Here is a 17,323-nt window from a genome sequence, read left to right as displayed (position 1 = left end):
GCAGTGGCTACTAAAGTTCGAAGGCACGATATGCGGGTCCATCCTTACCAGAGGGTAGTGACCGCAGACAGAGGTTAGTTTAGCTCCTGTGCTTTTGTGTTTATCAGCCACGCCTGCGCAATGTCGGTCCTGATCTGTTTTGCAACATGTTCACTTTTCTGAAGCTAGTCGCCCCAGGTTTGGGATTCCCTGCCGCATACGGAATCCCACCTTCCTATAAAATACCTAAAAGGTGCAGAACTGGAGTAGTTTCTCCGCGATTGTAGGGCTATAAAACTCAATTTCAATAAATAGCAACCAAAACACAGAAAAAAACAAACATGTTAATTAAAGTAGAGATACAAACGGACATACTTGCATTTAAGATAAACAAGCTTCACTTAACTCCATTATTTTGATGACCTTGTGGATCTGGCATGATGTTTATGAAGAATAATGGACAATCCCTTTACAGAACAGTGTTTCACTTTCCCCCTCTGTTTAATGAGAAGGTTGCAATTTATTGATGCACTTAAGTCTTCAGCTTTTGAAAGATGATTACACAACACCGATCAGTCAAGTTAGTCCTTTTGTATTTATTTGTACGCAGAAATTAAGTTCCGATCATCAGGCACATTTTTTGTAAGGGACAAAACTGAAGTGGTTGTAAAACTGTCATGCCATATTTGTTTTTTCACTGTCTAATCGGATTGTATTTTCCTCAAATTTTTTGTCTTTTTGATTCTAAATTTCTTTTTAAAAGCCTCCGCCCTACTGAAGTCCCTTAGAACCTTAGTGGGTGTAAAGGACCTGTCTGGCTGTAGACTGGAGCTCGGGCATTGTGCATACTTCACTTTGAAGTTCTCAGCAGATGGGGAAACAAACACAGGCCATCATTAACACAACGGTCAGAGATTTTACTCGCTAAATGATATACCGCCCCCACACAGAACAAGAGTTGATCTGGCCATGTAGTTCCACACAGAACTGAGTCAAAGCCTTAGCAAAGATGATATCGTTAAGTCGTTTTTTTTTTTTTTTTAGGATTTTGTTTTCATAAACGAAGTATGGAATTAATGTCAAATTTGTCAATTCTGTCAGTCAGTGCCTGTTCTTCTTCATCCTTAGACCCCATTGATGGATTCCACAGGTGTGTAGTGTATATTCTTCCTACATAATGTGTTTCCACATATCGACAGCACTTCATCACATATGTATGTGTACATGTGTGTATCACGTGAAGGTTTGCAATGTGCTTGAGAAGTTGTTATTATAACAACTTATGGAAAATCTAGAACAATGGATTTGAGTGAAATCTATTCATTTTAGTTGATAAGAGGTGAGTCATCATCTTTTTCAGCTTTATGATGATGATATGATTCCACTAACATGTATTACTGTATCCATGCACAGTGATCATGTTGCACTTTATATATAATTTGACATTGCTTGAGCCCTGCACCGCAGCACAGAGTATGAAAACGATATGATACTTAATGGGGGTTAGCATCCGCATATTTCACATCCACGTGAGTTATTGCGTTATAATCTGTGCTCACGACACGCAGATTCGTGTGATCCTAAAGGGTCTAAGGATATAGTAGTTTGGGCATGGTTGATCAGAAAGTGATTTCCCTGTGAAACGACTCTAAAACAGTCAATAAGAAACAACTCTAATGTTACTTAAGTTACTTAAGAAGTGCATTTATAAACATGAGGGGTTTATTACTAAAAGGTCAAACCTTAATACATAATGAAGGACAACTAAGTAACGAATAGGTAACACTGACAAAATTAATGAGAAACAACCAGATGAAATTGCACAAAGGCCGGTATTCAATCCACGCACACATAGATTTACCCTGACACAATAATTAACAGTTTCACACAATACAAAGTTAATCAAAAAAAAGCTTAACAAAGTTAAGCAATGAAGAGGTTAAAGTTATAATAGACTTGATATTTAAACATTTGTTTATTAGATGACGTGTGGGGGGGTTAATCTTGCTGAGGGTGGATTGAGTGCCTTCCAAACCATCAACCCTGTGTGTTCGTACAAGTCTGTCTCATGCTGGCAGGAGAGGATGCAGGTGTAAGATGGCCTCTGAAATATGGGCCTCTTCACCAGGTCATACTGGCAAGGACGTTAACATCTATATAGGATCAGTTACACTTCAATTGGATCAAAAAGTTGTTTACCGTAGATTCTTGTTTTGAGATATCCTTGACCTGTGTTGCTTTCCAAACGTATAGATCGGTGAGGTTTTTTTTAAATTTCTCGTCAATCTGGTAAAGAAGCCACACCTCTCTTTTTCCTTTACATCTGTTGAATTTTGCTTCATTTGAAAAGAGAGACTACGGCACAAATCTTATTTTGCACTGAACGACATTTCAAAAGCATTCTTCATCTCCTCTGCTCCAGTCAGAAAGAGCAGACATGTTTAAAAAGTGAAAGCTATGACAAACCTCAGATGATGAAATGAAATGAATACATGTATGATTTAAGCTGAAGAGTCTTAACCAGACCACAGTGTAGTGGACTGAGTGTTCAAGGGTCCACTTTATGGATGAGACAATTGCCAGAGTATGAATGCATTTACGACAAAATTCCACTTGAGACATTTTTTTTATGTTTTACTGTAAGCTTCTTTTTATTTTTTGTTGTTGCAAAGAAAATAGTATTTACTTGTGGCTTCTTGAAATATATATAAATATATATATTAAAATTATAAAGCAGGAATGTATATGAAATGTCAGATTTTACTTGTATTTTGCAAAGAAATAGCGAGGATATTCTAGAGGGCTATTGTAGGAAAGACAAATATGCATCATAGCAGCTTTATAGCACCACTTTAGAAAATTTCCTATATTTTTGAATATATTTTAGGGCTTTATACAAAAGACAGGACCTTTTCAGTGTTTATATGCAAGTGCATTTTATATTACGTGTCATGTGAACTGTCTATTGTCTCTTAAGCTGAGGGCACCGGCTGAAGGGACATCTTAAGCATGCTCACAGCTTAAACCTTCCATGGCTAGAATGCTTTTTAGAAAGATACCATGTAGTGTTGCTTTGTATCATTATGGCAAAGATTTTCCTGTTTGTTGTAAATAGAAAACATTGAAAAGGCAATAAAAAATTCTATTGAGTAAAAAAACAACAAACACTGTTTTGGCCCTAGATTATTTTCTCCCACAACAATGTGGTCCTCTTGAATTTCTCATTGTACTCTCTCGAAATTCATCTATGCTATAACAAAGAGACATTAATATTCACTTCCTTCATTACCGGCGTCTTAACTCTTGAACCACTGTAGGGACCTAATGCTTAATAGCAGTCAGGTAACAATAGCTTCACTGACTTGTCAAAGCTAGTCTTTTTTCATATCATTGACCTTTCCTCCTCTTCAGATGTCCTGTCCATTCACGTGACTGCTACTAACCATTAGACATATTATTGTGATTGTCTAATTTTCATTTTTCAATTTGTTATTTTGTTTCCTCCTTTTTAACATGTGAGCTATAAGAGGCGGGCTGTTTTTCATACAGTTTATGTAAAATCATGCTTTTATGATTTTACCACATGTATCTATTTAGATGATTGGTTCTTCCTAAACTCTTGGATTCAAATAATCCACCATATGAACCGCCCTTACTACAGAACCAGAGGAGGTACTGATGTACTCTGTCTTTTCTCACTCAACATGTTCAGTCCAGGTGGCTGAAGGTGCTAGGTGAAAATGATTGATTCTCATTGGTCACATTGATGGGCAGGTCATATGGTGAATGGTATGGATCCAGGGCCTATTTGTGATTAGTAGAATCATGATGTCACCCTGCTGTCACTCGCTGAAACTAATCTCCTCTCTATCTTTTTTCTTTCCTTTCCTTTTTGTTTTCCCTCCTTTTTATTATTCCCCCTCCCCTTCCGTTTGTTTGTTTCCTAACCCCACCCAGCCGCCACCGGCAACTAACCCTTGACCTTCTGACCTCTGAACTCCTCACCCAATGATGACCTGGCCATTGCCTGCCTGCTGATCAGTTCTCTGGTACGCTAAACAGCAAATAAGTCCTCCGTGGCTCGGCTTGTTATTGTCAGTGGAGGCACAGCTTGGCACCACCTGACGAATGGACCCCCTGTAACGGCCTGGGGCCCCCTCCTGCCTGCTCTGTCTGCTTTCTGAGGGGGGAGATCCTGGCTCTAGATCTGCACTGAATCATTATAAAGCAATAAGGTCTGAACACCTGCCCACTGGCCCACCCCCCTACACTCTGCACCTCCCAAACACCACACTCCTCTTCATCAGTATTAGCCAGGCAAACACACCACACTCACCTAAATCCCCTTTGGAAAGCACCATCGCCAACTCCGGAAGATACAGAAGAATGCCCTGTCCCTCCTCTCCGTTCCTGACCCATCACCCGGGTGACCCTCCCCACAGTCAAGGTAACAGAACTGGGTTTGACTGTATAACCCGGCCGGTGCAGCGACTCCTGATCCAAACCACTGGGGCAGAGAAGACAAGCCTTCTCACCCACTTTCAGTCCCAGTCCCCCCTCAGTATTGGTGTGATATGAACTGATGGGTGGGTTCAATGAACAGGGCTTGAATAAGGACCTGGGCAAAGACAGAGCAAAGGTTTGGAGAAGGTAAAGTACCAATATTCACTGTCCCATTACCTGCCATTTGTTTTTCTATCATTGAGGGTCGATTTTGCAGTCAAATGTTACTTTGAGGATGTAAAAGCCATGCTTGCCTATCTGCTGTAAAAATGTATTGAAATTGTAGATACGTGTAAAAAGGGGATGACACCTATGTGAAAAAAGAGACACTTTTATTACACAGGGTGCTGGTGGAGAAAAAAAATATATTTTTCCAATCCTAGACTTTTTATACTTTCAAGTATCGTAAAAGAAAAGTATGAAACCCTTTATGTCATGAAAACAGTCCTATTATCTTTATGTGGACGAAGAGGTGTCAAAGACCAAAACAACCTTTCTTTTCATTTTAGGGTTGAGCATTTAACTGAAGAAGAAATACTATACGAAGTGCCTTCTTTTTCTCATGTTTCTGATATTTGAATGTGTCATCAGCCTTCAAGCTGCAGACCAGGGCAGTACACACAGCCTGTAAGCCACAGACATGCAGGTGGATTTCTAACGTTATAGATAGATTATTAGTTAGACAAAGTAGGCCTCCTCCCTAGACTGTCCACCGGACAACTCCTAGTCTGAATCAGGCAAATTATCACGGCACCATTTCAGACAGACATTCGTACAAGAACCCAAAGAGAGCATTTCTTTAGCCCTCATACCGTCCCTAGACTCCTTGTAATGAAAGAATGTTGAGTCTGAAACTACTGAGACATTGATTATCTTGATGAAGAGAGTTACACCATTAAAGTACCAATTAGGAATGTACACAGGCATTACCCACAAGGACGTCTCGACCTGCATTACTCTCATGTCTTCTTGGAGAGTAGAGAGTCTGAAGATCAACAACTGTCTCACTGCTACAAGTGGCAGTCTGAATTGCCTTACACACGAGACATTGCAGGCTTTTACTGTCTTGAGTGTAGCAGGACTGTACTACCCCCTGCTTCTCCCACCAGAAACCGTTTTCTTGCCTGTACTCCATCTTAACTGTATTCTGGTTTAACATATGACAGGATGAGCTCCCTAACCAGACAGCTGGTGAGTTAACATTTGCGGTGATCATTTGAGGTGAGGGGTCAGTGTGGTTGTGGTAGGTCAGTGTGGTTGTGGTAATTGGCTGGTTTGAAATGTGTGTACTTCCTGGACTGCACCCAGACATTGCTCCGCATCCCCTGTCTTTATTTACTATGCAACAGGATGATGGTGTATGGGGAGTCAGTGTCTCCCATTGTGTCTTACTGTGTGCCATTATTTGCAGTATCAGTAGTTTATGTTGCAAAATGCTACAATGGTTGCATATAAATCAATATCATGAATAGTGTTATTGGTATTACTGGTACATTTTTTGACAAACTTTCAAGGCAAATTGATTTGCATACACTTTTGATGATCAACGAATGGTATCAAACAAGTGGCTTCATTTATGTGTGGGTGAATGACATATCATAACCAATAATGCATGACATCACATCTCTTATTTACTTTCACGTCATGCTGTTTTCTGTGTCAGTTTTAATTGTGTCATTTTGACAGCATTTTTCATGTTTTGGTGTTTATCTCTGAGTGTGAATATTAAAAGTGTGTTTTTAGGACTCAAAGCTGTGAATGCTTGACTTATTATTGAACCCATGGATTGTGTGTAATCATGCCCAAATATTTGCCTATGAGGAAACAGTATGTGTATTTGCAGCCATTGTTACAAGTTTATAATGTATTTTTCTATCTTATTTTATATATACATGTAAGAAAATCCATTAAATTACTTGTTTTCAGATATGAATATCATAAACAACAAAACCAGCTACATGATTTGTTTCACTTGAGAGTCTTTGTAGTTCATTAAAATAACTCCTCAAATAAGCCATATCTCCATGTCTTATCTCTACTTGGTTCTGTTGAAAGTTGAATGGGCTGTGGTGAGTAAATGGTTACATGTGCATTCAATAATGACTATTAAACAAAGAAAATTATCAGTTGTATTGCCACTCTAGAAAGGGTTTCCTAGATCTCAAAGGGGACAGTGCATCTCGATCTTATTTATGAGGTCAATATGTCTGTGAATGAACCGCTGATCTTGTTGGAACAAGAAAGATCAAGCAGATGATAACTTTTCTTGTGATATTCTTTCACCAGTATAAACTGTAATCCATTGTGTTGTAGAGTGGTTCTGTTTAGGAACTTCATAACATTAGCCACTCAATGCTCTCTTGAGGCTAAAAGATAAAAAGGACAGGTGTTTAGTGATTGGTCTGGAAATTATACTGTGTTGGGGGTTCATGTGAAATTCAAGAAAATACAACATGCCAGAGTGTTTGTTAATCGTCAAGGAAACTACACAGTATATAACAATTTATGGAAATTTGCCTCCAGACGTGACATGCATTGTTCAATAAAAAAAGTAATTTACAAACCCCAAGAGGCACAGACCAAAGCAAACACACTGGAGAATAACTTGAGAGCTTTAAGAACTGCCTCTTGATTTAGTGTGTATTAAGCCAAGCCCGTCCTTCACAACAGTGGGAGATTACCCTGGCGAGTTGACAAAGTTGAAGGAACAGTCACGTAAACATGGCACCTGGGCTAAAAAAGTAAAGGGCATCTCAACCTATGGGTGGCAAACTCATCCAAATCCCACAACACAGTATGGTAGAGAGAAGGGATGGAAGGCCAATCGATGCCCAGCCCTCCCCCTAGTTGACTTTGAATTGTGGGGATACTGTCCTCGCTCACCTCGATGAGCAGCATGTGGGTAGTCAGGATCGCGGCTAGATCCAATCAATCCACAGGGCTGTAGCCCTCAAATCTAGGAGTGACCCTTAAAACCCACCGGACTACCCCTGTAGTAGCCTGCTCATGGAAGCGACAGAACAGAACAGGTGCAAGCGTGTCTGTTCGAAGCCAACAACAGTTTTCAAACATGAATACTAGAAGTCAAATACATTTAGTATGTGCTAACCAACTGCACCCCCTCCCCACCCCCTCACTCTTTCCACTCTCCTTGTTTTCCCTCCTCATTCTCTTTTTCCCTCTACTCGTCCTCCGTTCCGTGCTTTGCTGAGAAATTGCCATGTCTATCAGAGGGCTTAAATTGGCTGGGCCGCTGTGGCCCTCTGCTTCTCGCTGATAAGGCTAGCTTGGGGCCCAGCGGCTGTTTGAGGGAAGAAATCACATCTTGTGTCGCCACCGGGTGTTGAGCCATGAAAGTATTTGTTTGTATGGAAGAGGGTTAAAAAAAAATCCCTGCTCCCAGATCTCCTCACCAACGGGGTTGAGGGACTCAAATCTCGAATCTTTCCCTAGCTCTCTCTCTCTTTCTCCTCCTCTCTCTGTGGGGTTGGAGGGGGCGTCAATTATGGAGAGCCTGCCCTCCGAATGGTTGCGAGGCTCCTCGGGTGTCGGGCATGTTTAGTGTGGAAGCTCAGAGAAATGAGAAGTCAAATGTGGGAGTTCACCCCACGGTAGCTCAAGAGCAGTAATAAGCCGCACCACAGACACATGCGAGGCAAAGAAGGCAGGGCTCTGGTCCCCCCTTGGCGCAGATTGATCTGGAAATTGCTCCAGCCACTCCCTGCGGAAGAAACCCTCCTGTGTTGTGCAGAAACAATACAGTGATCACAACAGGGTTGTGTCCTGTTGTCTCAGGGTCATGTTTGCTTCGAGCTGTGCTGTGTGTGAGTTTTATGGAATCCAAGGCCACTTATACTCCGTCCAACATTCTCCCTCCAGACTGAGGTTCAGTCGGACGAGAGCACTCTCCTCACGGCCCCAAATTTGCATTAGAAGGGAAGAAAGACAGAGCAATCACGAGACAGACAGGGAAAGTGACACACAGATGGATAGAAAACCAGAGCAACCAACCAACCCAGCCGAGAGGAGAGGGACATCCCCCCCCCCCCCTCTCTCATCCTCACCTCTCCTCTCAGTCCTGTAATGTAACATAATGCAGTGAGGAGGGAGGGCTAATGAGTGGGTAATCGTCCTTCTGGGAGGGCCTGGGAGCCCAGGCCTGGCAGGGGGGGTGAAAGAGGAGCTTGCAGGGAGCAGGGGAAGGAGTCCTCAGAGGGTGTTGAGCTGTCTCCCAGGAATCACCTGAGCAGAGCCACAACACTGGTGACCTTCCTGTCTCCAGGCTGGGTTCCTGGTCAGCTCTCTGGGGGCAGATAAGAGGATGGGGGAGTGATGCATTGCGGCACCTGACTGGCGTCAGTCACGTCGATACAGCAGTCTTTACCTTCATGTCTTGGAGAACGAATGTTCTGTCTCTGTCTGTGTCTCCCCGGTACCAGCTGAAGTGTCTCCCCAGTCTCCTGGAATAAAAATGATTGTGTCCAGCTAATAACTTACTCGTCATAAAGAGTCCGAAAATACCAACCGCTTTAAGACCATTGCTCAAACACATTTCACACATAATTACATAAATCACTGTTACATAAACCTAAATTAAGTGATCTTAACATTTTCTACAATATGTTGTCGGCAAGCTTTTTATTAAATATCTTCAGGCTGAGCTCTTACGTATTATATATGTGTTGTGAAAATCTCCTGAATAAGAGAGAATGAGTTCCATTTGATTGTGAGACTAATTAGCCTGTGCTTATCTAACAGTTTTGCCCTTTGGCATTTGTTGGTTTTTGCCTCATTAAAACACCCTTATCTGGTGTTGGCACAATGCATTTGTATTTTTCTACTGTGTGAAAGTTTTAATGAATTTAGTATTTTGTTGTTTGAACCTCCTGCCCAGAAGGGTATTCTGAAATTCTATGAACTAGGAGAGGGGGACATGAATTCAATAGACTGTTAGGTGCATTGAATAGAGCGGGAGACCCAAATAAGGATGTACACTGTATTATCATAAGGAGACAAATCTATTTAATAATTATTATAAATCGTCTTCATACAATTAAGAAGATGAAACAAATGTTAATTATCTGTCTTTTACTGGCATTTGGTAACAAATAGCATTCCAAATTCAATGAAGCAATTGAATGAATAGGTCTCGAGGCCTCTCAACACCACGCCATGAGTGAGCGCAGGCTGAATCAAACTAAAAACTCCCTTTGTTTAAAGAAAAAACCCATAAACGAGGGCTCACAAATTTGTTTTCAAGGTGTCCAAATTCCTGCTGCTCTGCCTCTTCTCTCTCCTCTCTATCTCATCTCCTCCAAACTGATTTCAATGAGGAACTGACGCCCCAAAGCACGGTTTTCACGTTACCACGGTGACCGTGCCCCACTGAGGTCCTGGGCTTTAACTTTTTTGTTCCCTAGTTGTTTAGCATTGGTAGGCTCCCAATGGTGGAGCCCAAATGAGACAGGAAGGGAACAGTGGAGGGGAGCAGGGGGGGGGGGGGGGGAGGGAGGGAGGCGCAGGAGGGGTTGTTCTTGGGCAGAGAGAACCAACGAAAAACATTCAGAGATGCATTCATAATGACATCACTACCATTTCCCACAGCCGTTCTCATAGAGGGAGCCCTCGCCCTTCATTCATTGGCTCCCGGTTGGCTTTTCAGGAGCCCAGGGAGGCCATCGCTCCCCTCGTCTCAATGCCCTTTTTGTTGCAGAACACAGAGCTCGTTTCTAGGCCCACAGAAAAGCCTGGGTAATTTAGTTTGGGGTTGCCAGGAAGTCTGAGCTCCCTAGCCTGGCAACAATGGCAAATGTTATTGCCTCACTTCGAGGGCCCAGAAACTCCACAGCTGCAAAGCCTGAATTCTAATAGAAACTCACATTTTTTTCTTTTTCCTCTCTCTCTCTCTCTCTCTCTCTCTCTCTCTCTCTCTCTCTCTCTTTCTCTCTCTTTGGCCTTAACATTTCTCTCATCCCTCCATCTCCAGTGATCTCACTGATTAACAGAGGAGCACTTTTTGGGGTAGTTTAGCCCCCCCTAGAGGTTTTAGTGAGCAAGTGCTATTTGGTGTTTCTGTGTTGTTTCACTGCATGTCAAAGATTGGTTCTCCCTAAGCTGGTACCAATGACTTTGGTGACTTTAGGAGGCTGGACTGAGGATTGATACCTACTTTCCTTTTTAAAGATCTATGATGATTGGATGTAATTTTCCTATGACAAAAAGGAGTGAACATTAGTTCTAGTAAACAGTCATTTTAAGAAACGACCAGTAACTGATAAGCTTCCATGGCCATTGCAGCTAATGATAGTGGCACTCAGTCATGTTTGAAGGAGGCAACTTGCATTTTAAATTTTGTGTAATTGATTTACCTGCTAATTAACCTAAATCTTAAGCTGCATTATTGTTTTACAGGTCACAAAGGTCTTATTCATTTACACAAACTATCATGACCAGTCCAGGCAGCGATAGCTCTCCTCTATGAATTAGAGTGTGGTTGCACCCATCATTCTCTGTTGTACAACTCCAAATGAATTTGTATATATTTTACGTGGCTGGTCTTACTGTGGTAATTCAGAGTCATGCTGCCATCTAGTGGTGTGAACACTGCCTTCAGGCAACACAAGCCGTTTTAAACCCCCATACCCTCATTTTTTTTTTTTTACAATAATTCTACCAATCACAATGTTTGTAAACATGTTCAAGGCCAGTCCAGTGACATGGGAGCATCCATTACGCATCATTTGGATGCAGGACATCCCTTTCTGGAGAGCAACATTGGAAGCACATGGTGTGAACAACTGGCTGAAGATTATTTTACTTGTTTGGCATGTTTAAATTGATATATTTTAATTAAAATGCATCTGTGTTTGTGAAAATTTAAAAAAACATGTTAAATGTTTTGTTAATTTCGTTTTTTATACATTCAAATAAAGCTATGTCTTTTTGTTGCCTCAGGGCATTATTATACAGCAAGGTCTACTTTGCAGGGAAATTCATGATCCACGAACCAAATGTTATTCTATGGTATGGCAATAAAATGCACACAAACACACAATAAAAACATATGTAAGCACTGAGTAAGATAAGTATAGCCTAACGTACAAAATAAACTACACTGCAAATGGCATAATAAAGCTCAGTGTATTGGGTTTTTACATCAATGACGTTCACTTTATTGGATACTGGATGTCCCCTGAATGTGCCCCTCAAAGCTGAGTGAAGTCAATAAATTGATACTATATAACATGCAATATTAGGGTTAGGATAGTCCTGTGTATGACAATATATTTACTGTATAATCTCAGACACTGGGGTATTCAATTTGTTCAGTTTAGGCAATTAGTTATAAAATCAACTGCACCAATCCTTGAAATTACAGGATGCAATGGAACACATATCTTTCATGAAAGGTTTATTACAAAATGCAAGACAAAACATGTCAACTGTAGTTACCCTAATGGCAAACAAGACAATAACATACACCTCTCTATAGGATGTAGGTCCGCCGCATCACAAAGGAAATAACGACAGCAAAAAAGGAAACTATATGTTGCTTCAGAATCAAATTCTTTGACTGCTGCACAACCAACAAGAGGTTATTTGCCACTGAAGAAAGGCCAGAAAACAGGGAAACCAAAACCAAAAAGCTGGGCCAATTTCCAGTCTGCTCTGACAGCAACAATGGATCTAGCTAGCTCTTCAAACAAACCGACACAAACAAAAATACAGGGAAAGTACCAAGATTTATCTTTTTCAAATATAGTCAATACAACAGACGAGGTCTGTGCTTGATACGTGCAACTAGACACTTCCTGTGTGGTGTCATACTCACATATCCACAGACGGAGAGGTTAAAGGTCACAATTAAATTCCAATTCCAAACAGTATATGGTATTCACAAGATCAAATGTTGAATCAGAAAGTACTCTCCTTACTGTAGGTAAAGCAAATATAAACATTTAACATTTAACAAGGTTAACTGAGCAATCAACAAATCAATTTGATGAAAAAAGAAAATAAAGATGAACAAAACTCCATCGGGCTATGCATGTATACAAGCGTTAGTTGAAAGCTTTGGTGACAGAGTGAGCATTTCCGGGCACTTGTTACTACTTTTGTGAATGGTTGGTGACCAACATTGTGGAGAAGATCTGAAAAGTCTGGGACAAAAAGGAAGGATTAGCCACCAAGGAAGGGGTTCCAACTATGATCATTCTTGTGAATCACATTCATTAGCATTAATAATGTTACACTTGTTCCAAATTCATAAATAAGTAGTGCAGCTTCCCCCACAACCTCAATGAATAATAGACTAATACAATACTTATTAAAATATGAAATCCACAATTCCTAGAATATTTTGGGATATTTGTCAAAATAAAAAGCACTTATTGGTAAATCCCTCAATTATTTGTATTTTCACAAATGTGATATTTTTCTCACACTCACAGCAGATCTACAAACTACATATATTGTAAACTACTATGCTAAATTTATCATGCATACATAGGCTATATATGGAGTCACAACTTTATATATAGTTTAAATCAATGCAGATTATAATGACAAATATCAAATACAGAATTCCATTGGATTTCATATTTTAACACTAAAACCAACAGTCTGAACTTTCACAAAGAAAGGTATAACACAGTAAACCTATCCAAACACTGTGCAGTAGAAAAGTAGCTCCATAATTTAATCCATCCAAATATCAACCAACCATGAAAGCATCCTTAACAAAACTCAATTCTCACCTAAAACTATATTCTGGAGGAAAAAAAAAAAGATAAAGGAAATGTATTATATCAAATGGATTTCTTTCTCTTAACACTTGCCATTGTTTTCTAGTAGAAGAATGTATCTAAGCACATTTACTGAGGATGCCTGGATTCAATCAATCACCTTTGCCATGTGTCAATGGTTTGATCTTGTCACATTGATCACTTGCATGAACAGATATAAAATCTGGAGGATCAAACCTACTGAAGCTGAACCATAAACAGACCTTAAGCTCCAGAGATCACATCTTCATTGAGTTTGACACATGGCAAGGTTTGAATGTATACCCTTTGTCACATCACTATCATTAAAAATAAATCATTCTGCAAGGTTATATACAGAACATGGAATACGGGCACTGTTTAGCCATTTTTTAGGTTTAGGTACAACTGATTTACTTCACAGATGGTGGTGTAGGCCTATACTTCACAGTTGGCGAAGATACCAGCAACACTTTGTTTAATCCTAAAAATCAAATGAACCCTGTGGCAAAACATGACCAAAAGGGAATTAACAAAATAATAGTAAAAGAAAAAAAAAAAGAAAAAGAAAGTAACATTTTTTATTTTCATTGCAAGGGCTGCAACAAACAGCAGTGCAATAAATTGTGTGTGTGTGTGTGCATGTTTGTGTGTGTGTGTGTGTTTGTTACAAGAATGTGTATGGGGAAGAGGGGGGGAGGGGGTGGAGGAGGGGGGGGGGAAACAACTTGCACTCAAAACTATTTCTAAGACCATCCCATGAAGCAGGAAGGCATATAACCAATGTTTATCACACACATATATTCAAGAATAATGTCAATATTAGTCCAAAAAAAGGTCCTAGAGGAACTAATAATTCACCCCTTATGGTATTACCAAGAGTTTCATCCACTATGTGTGGACAATGGAGAGCCAACCACCACCTCTACCCTCACTCAGAGTCCGATTCCAACGGTGCCGTCTCATCTATGGCTCCCCTCTTCCTCTGGCGCAGCTTTGACGCCCTCCCCTGCTCGGCATGGGCCTTCTTGTGCCTTGAGAAACTGGACGAGTGCACAAATGTTTTGTTGCAGGCTGTGCATTCGTATTGCTTCTCCGAGGAATGAGATTTCTCGTGGTGGTGGAGGTTGGACAGGCGGGTAAAGGTCTTTCTACAGTAGGAGCAGTTGAACTTGTTCTCCCCCTTGTGCATCTGCTGGTGCCGGGCCAGACTGGAGGCGTGGCTGAAACGCTTGTCGCACTGCTTGCAGGCAAACAGGCCCTCCTCGTCCTCGGACGTGGACGCTCGCTTGGCCGCCCTGGACCGTTTGTTCTTCTTGCAGAGGGTGTAGAAGTTGGGCTTGTCCCTGGAACACAGCTTTAGGCGAATCTTCAGGTCGGAGGACTTAGTGAGGTCGTCTGTGCCTTGGGTGTAGTTGGTCAAGAGCTCCCTGACGTGAGTGACCTGATGTTTGGAGAGCGCCGTCGACGTCTTGAAGGTCATCTCGCACTGAGTGCAGGCGTAGAACTTCTCCCCGCCTTGATGTTGCGGCTGGCGCTGCAGCTTCTGCCGCTTCTGCTGTTGCTGCAGCTGCTTCTTCTTCTTCTTGCCTTTCTTGGTGCGGGTGCCAGCGTTGGCAGGTTGGCGGACATGACTCATGTCTTGGAGGACACGGGGGATGCCCTTGCCTTTTTTGTGGATGAGCCTGTGCCTGGATAAGCTTGAGCTGTGGTTAAAATCCTTTCCACATATATTGCATGGGAAGAGTCTTTTTCCGAGATGCGTTTTCTTATGCACGCCGAGCGATCGGCTGCCTTTGAATCTCAAGCCACACTGAACGCACTGAAATTGGGATGTCTCAACTGGCTCTGGTTGCTTAGGCCTCGAGGCGGGAGGGATCATGGACTTGCCTGTGTGCTTTTGCAGGTGTCTTGACAGGCTGGAAGAATGGCTGTAACTCTTCCCGCAGTAGTTGCAGCGATAATTTCTGTCTTCCGAGTTATAGTCCCCCTTCTCTGTGCCAGAGTCAGACACATCCTCATCCCCCAGCTGGCTACTCCCAGGCTCAGTGATGTCCTCCTCATCAGAGTCGGTCTTTATCTCAACACTTTGCTCCGCCACATCACAGCCAGCGTACACCTCCTCATACTGGGAGAAGAAGGCTTCATCTGATTCAGTCTTCACCTCCTCACACATCAAGCCGGAACCCTCATCTGCCTCCTTCTTCACACAGGATATTGTGAACTTTGATCCCACCTCTGCCCATTTCACCACATATTCTATGGGCTGAGTGTCCAGTTCCACTGTGATGAAATCAGCCCCAAGTGCATCGGGTTCAGATGAAGTCAATTCGGTCTCTGAATCCTCCATCTGGATAGATATTTAGTCAACTGGGCCAAATCCTTGATTCTTTGCAACTGGAAGTCCTCTTCGAATTACAGATTAAGCACTATAATATTTCAACGCACCTAAAAACAAGAGAAAGAGAGAGAATGAAGTAGGCTCAGACACAAGTGTCGAAATATGTGAAGGCAGGTTCAAACTGGTGTCTAAAAGAATCGGAAACATCAATTTACCAGACGTACATTTACAAACTGAACACACAATTATATACATGTATAGGTTTTGCTCATTACTATATCGATTTTTGTCGGCTAGCTAACCTAGAAAACACCAAACGACGTTTTTGAATCTGTAGAGGAAGGAAATGAAAGCGACATTGAGAATAATAGGGAGGGTGCTACGTGTGCACAGTTCACATTCGCTTGACCAACACGTACCACATTTTCATAATCCATTAATATAACTAAAGGATTGATTATTTTAGGGCAAGATAACAGTACCACATTCTTGTATAAGGCAGAAAATTACCGGAGAACGCGACAACAATAAACAGGAAATACAGTGGAAGGACTAGGATGACGAACACAATGCATTCTGGGAAGGGATTAAATAGGCTGTTAAAAAAAGGAAAAGAAAAAAGGCCGCCCGATGACTGGAGATGTCTAGGTGGAGATTCTTCAGTCATCCTGCTCTTCACTCGATTTAGAAATATCAGTAGTTGCCATATATATCGATATTTAATCGTTTTGTCTATAGTAATGCAATATGTGGGCAATATTCTTGCTTCGCTGTATATGTTCCTCATTGCCTGTGCTTAGACCAAACATATGTACGAGTCTAAAGCGGTAACGCTAGCACTATTAATATTATTCCAACGTCCCGACCGCCATGAACATATTTATCAAATATATACAAATGATCCTTTTACATCCCTCGCTCAATTTCTTACACAAATCACGTCTCAAGGCCAACGAGGTCTTGCAACATTTAACGTTAAGATGAATGCAACAATGAATATGCAGTCATTGGTACGAGGGGATCAAATTGGCGGGTTGACAGGGTCAAGTCTATCTGACACATGCAGCGTGAGGGTGTAAAAGAAAGGAAAACCTGCCCAGCCAGCGCGAGCTTCTTTTCCGTTTGAACAAATTCAGTCATCTAGGACACCCCACGTTGCTCAGGGTCATCAATCTTTACAATAAAAAAATATCCATATCCAGATTCGAATTTGACGATAACAATATCCCTACCGGGATGCCTCAATCATTTTCAGTAGAAATGCCAAGCTGACTATATTCGGCATACCAAGACGTTATTGTATCGGTAGTCTAAACCAGTTTGTTTTGTACGTAAATTTGATTTCTCCTTTTGTTATGCGAATGCTTTCATTAAGATGTTAACGTTGTACTGTGGTTTGAATGCGTATTTACCAGGCATTTACGTTTATTCGGTTTCCTGTCCCTCGACGCAATCTGAATATGACTCGATTCTCTGCCGCACCTCTGTCAGATCATAACCAGTGTCTTCACAGACGTCAACCCTTGCAATGGCTGCACATAGTCACTGACTTTAACTATTGGGGATTTCCTAATCTTAGGGTCAAACCATTGAAAAATTGTGTATACGTTTTGAAGTTCGTTAAACGTACCAATTCCGCGCAGGCCTTTTCTGTATCTGGGATGTCATTGGACAATCGTCCAAGGAGCCACACTATGATTGGGTGGAAACAAATAGAACAAAGAAGCATGCGCCAGAC

At 41.5% G+C, this 17,323-nt stretch overlaps 1 protein-coding gene across 5 annotated transcripts; it reads right to left on the bottom strand.

Annotated features, from left to right (window-relative positions):
• Positions 1–11,878: 11,878 nt before the first annotated feature.
• LOC146268305 (uncharacterized) lies at positions 11,879–17,217 on the bottom strand. 5 transcript variants are annotated; one of them, XM_084708934.1, is made up of 2 exons: positions 17,009–17,217; positions 11,879–15,692 (listed from the first exon to the last, which is right to left on the bottom strand). In XM_084708934.1, exon 2 carries the CDS (start codon positions 15,592–15,594, stop codon positions 14,176–14,178), a length of 1,419 nt encoding a protein of 472 aa, XP_084565060.1. In that variant the 5' UTR covers positions 15,595–15,692; positions 17,009–17,217; the 3' UTR covers positions 11,879–14,175. The 5 variants fall into 5 exon arrangements, with proteins under 5 accessions (XP_084565060.1, XP_084565059.1, XP_084565063.1 ...); XM_084708933.1 differs by having other exon boundaries at positions 16,998–17,216; XM_084708937.1 differs by lacking the exon at positions 17,009–17,217 and adding an exon at positions 16,096–16,148.
• Between the last annotated feature and the right edge of the window lie 106 nt (positions 17,218–17,323).

This window comes from Hypomesus nipponensis, chromosome 11 (assembly GCF_054491055.1).
Source record: "Hypomesus nipponensis isolate SF chromosome 11, ASM5449105v1, whole genome shotgun sequence".
Taxonomy (NCBI): Eukaryota; Metazoa; Chordata; class Actinopteri; order Osmeriformes; family Osmeridae; genus Hypomesus; species Hypomesus nipponensis.
This window is presented reverse-complemented; position numbering and strand designations above follow the sequence as displayed.